Source organism: Cebus imitator, unplaced genomic scaffold, assembly GCF_001604975.1.
Source record: "Cebus imitator isolate Cc_AM_T3 unplaced genomic scaffold, Cebus_imitator-1.0 Scaffold30, whole genome shotgun sequence".
NCBI lineage: Eukaryota > Metazoa > Chordata > Mammalia > Primates > Cebidae > Cebus > Cebus imitator.
The window spans coordinates 3,815,567-3,823,876 of NW_016107345.1; the positions used below are offsets into that span (position 1 = coordinate 3,815,567).

Below are 8,310 nucleotides of genomic sequence, written 5' to 3' on the forward strand. Positions count from 1 at the left end.
ATATCATTCGCTAAGCACTCAGTATATGGTTAAGTATTAAATCACTTTGTTCATATTACTACAAACTAAGAATGTGACCACACTGTAAAAAAGGATATTCTTCTGTTTCATATTGTTATGTACAGGAAGAAGAAAGAAGCAAACCAAAGAGCTGGGAATGAGTAGCAACTAAAGCATTTTGAACTCTGTAAGAAAGTTATACTGCTTGATGTTGAGGCGTCTGACTTAGGTATCTTCAGGTTCCATGCACTGCCAAGAAAAGGGTAGGATGGTATATGCTACCATACCACAGAGAGGAGTGAGGTATACTCTAAGCCTCTCCAGATTAGACGTCAGGATAAATCTTTATCTTGCCCAGCACAGGAAATCATCTGGTTTTTAAAACTTGAAATTGCATTTTGTCCTGCAAACTTCTGATTTAGATTGAGGCTCAACTTTAGCATGGTAAGCCACAATTCACTAATTGTATAGTTCCAGTTTATGTTGCTTAAATAAAAAGCAAATAAAGATCACACAATCTATGTCAACATTCCAATATTAAAGTTCTTGCATTCAGACAATTATTTGACTTTAACTATCTGTTACTCACCAAATACTTATTATGCCTAGAATCCTGTGCTGGGTACAGATGTACAAGATGAGCAAAGTCATTCTCTCTCATTAGCTTACATGTAGACTAGTATGAATGGAAGACACTAAATAAGTATGTAAACAAAGCTGTATTAATGCTATCAGAAAATAAACATGATCCTGTGATAAACAAGAAATAGGGTAAGGGAGTTGAGACAGGGCTTTCAGGAAACTCTTGAAATGTAAAGAATGAGAAAGATCCAGGAGATTATTCCAAGTGAAGAGACCAACCAGGCAAAGGCCTCGAAGCAGGAAAAAGCTTGGCATGTTTAAGAAACACAAAGGAAATCATGTTGAAATATAGGGAGAAAGGAAGAAAAGAGCTGTACCATGTGAGAATAGAAAGGTAGTAGGAAGGTAGGCAGATCATGTATGGCCTTACAGATTTTATGTTAAAAGAAAAAAAAAAAAAAGATATCATTCACTAAGCACTTAGTATATGGTTAAGTATTTTGTTCATATTATTACAAACTGAGAATGTGACCACTCTGTAAAGAATTTCATATTTTTACGTAAAGGCAGAAGAAAGGAAAACCATAGAAGGAATTTAATCAGGGGAATGATATGAGTTTGTAAAAAGAGCACTCCAAAGGCTGTGTAAATAATTAATTGTAGAGAGGGAAAGATGAAAGGACAGAACCATTAGGAGGCATTCACAATTGTCCCAAGAAAGATGATGGTTGTATAACAGTGGTGGCGGCAGAAATGAAAGGATATATTTTGGAGAGACTTAATAAAATTTGCCAGTTTGATTATAAAAGGAAATGGACGGTTCACAAATGCTTCTCAGGTTTTGACTCATGCAAGTGGGTAGATTGTGGTACCATTACTGAGATGGGTAAGACTGGGAGAAAAGCAGGTTAGAAACGGAAAATAAAGATTTCTAATGAACATAATATACTTGGAATTGTTTGAGATGCTTATAAGACATGAGAGTAGAGATGACAGAATGGTAAACATCTCTGTTTGCCATCCTCTCTCACCCTCAGGTTCATTCTCTGCCACCTTCTGCCCTGCTTCATGCCTGGGAGACTGACCAGACCGCATTACTTAGGATCCCTTGCCCTCCAGCTTTCCACTGAATTCAGTCAGCAGGAAACACCACTAGAGCACAGGGTAGGAGGATAGAGTATGGTATTCATATTTCCTGTTCTGTCCGTGTTTTGAGGTTGTTCTGGCAGTGGCTACATTCCTATAAAATGAGAGGACCACCCTCATGGTCCTGGCTCTCAATCAGCTTCTAGTAACACTATTTCTTCCCCTTTCCCAGAACTAAGTGGGGCATTAAGTTTTCTGCTGTTTGTAGTCCCTGGGTTCCTTAACATTCCTTGCTGATTCTCTTAACTTTGCCATGTCACTAAAAGTAGCCCCTTTGTTAAACTATTTCCACGTAAACATTTGTGTGTATGCCATCTGTTTCCTCCCAGGACCTAACCTATATAAAACCACAAGTCCAAAGCTCAGAGGCAGTCTGGACTGAAATTTCAAAATATAACTCATTTTAAAGAAAGAGATCAAAGAACATCATTAAAGGAGAGAATGACGACTGAGGAAAAAGAGCCAGTTATATAGTCCTGAGTTACTCTAACATTTAGAGGATAAAGTATATAATGTACAGGGAAAAAGCCAGTAAAGAAGACTAAACATGAGTGAAAGGTGAAGCAAAAAAGAAAATTAAGACAACGTGGTATCACAGATGCCACGTAGGAAAGGATGGCCAATTGTATTGAATGATACTGAAAGGTTGAATAAGGTAGGACAGAGAAGTGACTATGAGATTTAATAGCCAAGAAGAATGAAGGTGACCCTGACAAAAGGAATTTCATAGAATAATGAGAACAGAGCCAGACTAGAATAGGAAATGAGAAAGCCGAGATAAACACCTCTCTTAACGAATTTATGCCCAGAGTTTCATTATTGGAACGCTAAGCTTGTAGGAGTTATTTACATCCCACTGCTCACGGTCATCACCAAGATCTGATTTTTCACAAAAAATATTTTGCAACCTCTGGCATAAATGGGTTAAGATATTTTCCCGGCTGGGCGCAGTGGCTCACGCCTGTAATCCCAGCACTTTGGGAGGCCGAGGCGGGTGGATCACAAGGTCAAGAGATCGAGACCATCCTGGTCAACATGGTGAAACCCCGTCTCTACTAAAAATACAAAAATTGGCTGGGCATGGTGGCGTGTGCCTGTAATCCCAGCTACTCAGGAGGCTGAGGCAGGAGAATTGCCTGAACCCAGGAGGCGGAGATTGCGGTGAGCCGAGATGGCGCCATTGCACTCCAGCCTGGGTAACAAGAGCGAAACTCCGTCTCAAAAAAAAAACAAAACAAACAAAAAAAGATATTTTCCCAATAGTCCTTTAAGTCTCTTATAGGAATGAGGGCAGTTGAAAAGAAAAAGTAGTAATTCAATTCTGAGGATTTATATATTTTTTAAGATAAACAGTAAAGGGATTTCAAATACAAATTTATGGTAGGGAAATATTTTAAAAAGAGAACATATTTTCTAACTTCCCTTCTAACCAACAATGGAGTAAACTATAGTTAGAACTAAAAAGTTTAGTCTATTGAGCTAAGAAAAGAGTAGCTGGAGGGGCAGGGTGAGAAGAGAGCTACAAACATATTCTAATATACATGTAATTTAAAAGTAGTAAAGAAAAATAAACTTCAATATTTTTATTCAGTGAAAAAATAAAATCTACTAAAATCACTTAAAAGTCCATATTTTTCAATGCTAATATATGTTGTTAATGCCCTAAGTATGTAAATATGTAAATAAAGTTGCGATAATGCTATAAGAAAATAAACATGATCTTATGTTCATGATCTTGTGCAAGTAACCATGCAATTTGAATCAACCTGTTCAAAATAAAAGTGCCAACTTAAAATTTAAACAAATTGCCAGTAGCCAGAAAATTACCAAAAAATTGTTTCTTCAACTACGTAACTAAGCTGCAAAAGGAAGAAAAACAAACAAACCTCATAGAACATATTTCCTACCATCAGTTCAGGTGATATGATATCTCTTGGGCCCTGATATGGATCATCACTGGATGCAAATGAGGCAAGTATTGATAAACCATTGAAAACCTGTTGATAGTGTTCTCCAATACGCAGCAATAATTCATTATGCAATCCTTGGAAATCTTGTCGCAACAGGCTCCCCAGTTCAATTTCTGTTTCATTCTAACCCAAAGACACATTTAAAAAAGTTTTTTCTTCATACGAACATCATGGAAATACGTATATTGATTTTAACATGCTATTAGTACATCAGGAGCTCTAGATCAGATAACAGGATTTACTAATGGTATTAAGAAAAGGCATTGGAAAAAATTCTAATCTTATTCTATCCTGGTAGGTCTACCATGGATTATATGTAATGAAGAGAAGTGATCCAACTTTATTTAGAAATAAAATATTAAAAAGCAAGTCCTAGTTTTCTCCAAGGTCTTATAATATCATCACCTCATTAATGGGGACACATAACACTGGGAGGAAATGTAGTATAGTGGCTTACAGCAGTCTTTCTGTTCAGATTGCTTTAAATTCCAGCTGTCATTTATTAGTTACGTTGACTTGGACAAGTTACTCTCTGCCTTAGTTTCCTTAGCTACAAAACAAAACCAAAAGAATAGTACCTGTGGCTAGCCATGTTAGTTCACACCTGTAAACCCAGCATTCTGGGAGGCAGAGGCAGGTGGATCACTTGTGGCCATGAGTTGGAGACCAGCCTGGCCAACATGGTAAAATCCCACCTCTACCAAAAATACAAAAATTAGCTGGGCCTGGTTACAGACACCTGTAATCCCAGCTACTCAGGAGGCTGAGACAGGAGAATCACTTGAACCCGGGAGGTGGAGGCTGAAGTGGCCAAGATCACACCACTACACTCGAGCCTGGGCTACAAGCAAAACACCATCACAAATAATAATAATAATAATCTTAGTACCTTTATTTCATTGGGTAACTGTGAGAATTACATGAAATGATCCATATCAATGATTTAGCTCAATTTCTGACATGCAGTAAATATTCCATAAACACTTACTATCATACTATGTTTGCAATATACAGATGTATCATACTTTCTCAAGATAAATATATATTTGATATTCACTAACTCTCATGTAAACAGAGATTTGCTACTGGCATATATTATGAAACAAATGAAGTAAATTAACATCAGAAAAAACAGTAAAGCTATATGCATATTTCTAATAGTTTTCCTGTTCCCATGTAGTTTCATATTCCTCAGAGATATTTTGTTAATATGACACCAAAAAAAGCAGCATAGGCTACAATTTTAAATGTAAAAACTAGCAAAAAAGCTGGAGCAAACTGTAATCAGAGCACTAAGTAACTAAATTAATACAGACATTATACTACATTTGAAGGTGGATGCCTCTTACTTAATTGAAGGTATAATTAAGTGTCTATCATCAGTCAACTTATAACTCCAATCAACTGAAAAGTACTGAAATAGGCTGAGAACCTCTCCTATGAAAGAATGACTATCATATTCCATTATGGTGAAATGATCAAAGAAAACAACAAAAGGAGAATTCTATTGAATAGGCTCTCGGGACAAAGATTATTTAACCTAACAACATTTAAATTTATATTTTTCTAGGATAGGCTATAAATTATTCACCTTCCTTCCTAGAAGAACGTTACATCTTTTGTATAATGCTAATTTATATAAAAAAGTAAAATATACAGAAATATTTAATTACCTTCAGATAATGAAGGGCACGTTCTAATTCATCTTTGGAACAAGAACAGACCAAATGAGAAAAAATATATTTGAAGTTGTTTATTAAAATCTCTCTACGATTGACATTTAATTGTTTTCCTAAAGTTCGAATGAGAGCAGAAGCTGCAGGGCTTGCTTTGGCAGCAAGATCAGGTAGTAGAACTTGTAATGTCCTCTGAAAAAGAACACAACAATTGTCAAAAAGTACATTTGTCTGGGTGAAAACAATATTCACATAAGCTCCGTGCAAAAATATTTTTAAACGCCACACAAATTTGAAGTCCATGTATGACTTATATTTGAATTCAGATTAACCATTTACTCACTCAAATGGTATTTACTGAGTAATTTACTATGATTCAGGCACTGCACATAGCAGTAAACGAAATACGCAAGGCACCTGATAGCACAGATCTTACATTGTAAAAAGGGAGAGAAACAGACAATAAAAAACAAATGTAAAACTAAAAAAGATAATTTCTCAGGAGTATGTATTAAAATATACTTATACTCTAAGGTAGAAATTACAAATCTGAAGTATTACTTGAACTAACTTGTATCTAAAGAATAAGCAAGAGTAACCATAAATGCAATTTTTAAAGACAATTTTTACATTTAAGAGTTGATGTTGTGGCCGGGCGCAGTGGCTCACACCTGTAATCCCAGCACTTTGGGAGGCCGAGGCGGGTGGATCATGAGGTCAAGAGATCAAGAGCATCCTGGTCAACATGGTGAAACCCCGTCTCTACTAAAAATACAAAAAAAATTAGCTGGGCATGGTGGCGCGTGCCTGTAGTCCCAGCTACTCAGGAGGCTGAGGCAGGAGAATTGCCTGAACCCAGGAGGCGGAGGTTGCGGTGAGCCGAGACCGCGCCATTGCACTCCAGCCTGGGTAACAAGAGTGAAACTCCATCTCAAAAAAAAAAAAGAAGAGTTGATGTTGTAATATACATAAAAAGAACTTTTAACACACACATCATCCCAATACTGCAACAATTCTTTTCATTTTTATCTATTCCTTTAAGATGTTTTTAATAAAATACATACAAAATCCAAAGATAAGAGAAATGGCCTTACATTTATTCATTCTACATGTACTTATTACATGTCAGTTACTATCCTAAGCACTGGAGATGTGATCGTGAACAAGACCCAGGTTCTGCCCTCAGAGACACTTATATGGTACTTGTGTCTTACTTTTCAACTTAATATTAACATTATAAGATTGTTGTAATATTATAAGGCAGCTTCCTCAATGTTGTAATACTTGATGATATTAATGGTTAGATAATATCCACCGACCTAAAATTAAGACATTTAGTTTCTGCTGAGGGTTTTGCTTTTGTTTTGTTTTGCTACTTGGATAATGTTATAATAAACATCTTTGCTTTTTGATTCCCAGAATAGAATGACTGAATGAAAAGGTATGCATGTTTTATGGTCCTTCCCACATACTATCATATTTCCGTGCAGTATTTGACCAATTTATAAGAAATTTATGTTTGTTAAACTATAGTAATAATGTAGGGAAAAATTCTGTATGAATTGCTATTATAATTTATTAATTAAAAGCAACAGTAAACTTTGCCTTTGGGTAAAGGTAAAAAGATAATCTATTTCATCACCTTTTAAACCTCAGCCCCAATTTCTTTTCTCTTTTTTTTTTTTTCCTGAACACAAGTGGTAGAAAATTATTTTTCTGAACCCAATGACTTGTCAAACGCTTCCCAAACCACTCCATACTATAAAATATGTCATGGTAGACCATCTATATCACTATAGTTTTATACTTTATTATTCCAACTCTTTAGGAATAGAAATAATCATCTTAGACTTCGAATTACCAACAGAACCAATCACAGCACCAAAGACATAAGGGCTCAAATAGTTAACTGCATTGATTAGCATTATTCAATTATTATTAACTTTTCAGGACAGCTAACCATAAAGAACAATGACTCAAACAAACTTAAGTTTTACAGTGTAAGCAGTAATCTCCTATCAAAGTCAAAATCTAGAATGGAATGAACAAAATACCGAATTGGAAATTTCAAGTGAACTCTATGCTGCAACTTACAGTAAGAAAACGATTAAGATCAGGAAAGTCAAAAACGTTGGCAATTTCAGACAAGGTATTTAAAGCCATTTCTCTCTGGTGAGCCACATCTTGTTTTCGCATGTCAGCATTCTGGCATGGAGTACTCGGAAGTGCTGTCATTTGACTGGAGTGAAGGGATTCTACCAAAAACTAGAGCAAAAACCATTTTATTGTTAGTTTTCACACAAAGAAAAAATTTTAACTAATACTTTTTAAGCTACCATAGAGGGCAGTATCAAATAGTATTCTACATTACCTGAATTGGTTCATTCAATTTTTATAACAACCTTAATGAGGTAGATTATGTCATAATCTGCCTTTTACAGATGACATAATCAGGCTTAGTTAAAAAACTTGAATATCATGCTAAGGATTACACCACAAATAAATTCAGTATTTTAGCATAACCTAACTTTTCAGCCATTAATTGAATATATTTAAAAGAAAGTGTCATATAACATAATACCAAGGCATAAAAGAGTTTACTATCACTAAAAAGGCTATATACATCATTATAAGATGATTTTCTTCCTCCCCCATTTATAACCTGTATCTTCAGACCAATATCCTAAAATAAAATAGCAAGATTTCAGCTCTATTAAATAAACTAAATACATCCTTTTTAGCAATAATTTTTTTTTTTTTAATTTGAGATGGAGTCTCTTTCTGTCACCCAGGCTGGAACACAGTGGTATGATCTCAGCTCACTGCAAACTTCACCTCCTGGATTCAAGTGATTCTCCTGCCTCAGCCTCCCAAGTAGCTGGGATTAAAAGTGCCCACCACCATGCCTGGCTAATTTTTGTGTTTTTTTTTTTTTT

At 35.5% G+C, this 8,310-nt stretch overlaps 1 protein-coding gene across 3 annotated transcripts in view; it reads right to left on the reverse strand.

Annotated features, from left to right (window-relative positions):
* ATR (ATR serine/threonine kinase) overlaps positions 1-8,310 on the reverse strand; it is a 133,418-nt gene that overhangs the window by 93,112 nt on the left and 31,996 nt on the right. For 2 of the 3 annotated variants that reach the window (XM_037736836.1, XM_037736835.1), the window contains 3 exons: positions 7,469-7,639; positions 5,372-5,566; positions 3,615-3,821 (listed from right to left, as the gene is read on the reverse strand). In XM_037736836.1, coding sequence (XP_037592764.1) covers positions 3,615-3,821; positions 5,372-5,566; positions 7,469-7,639 — 573 coding nt within the window. The remainder of the gene's footprint in view (positions 1-3,614; positions 3,822-5,371; positions 5,567-7,468; positions 7,640-8,310) is intronic. The other variant, XM_017523751.2, reaches the window with a different exon arrangement.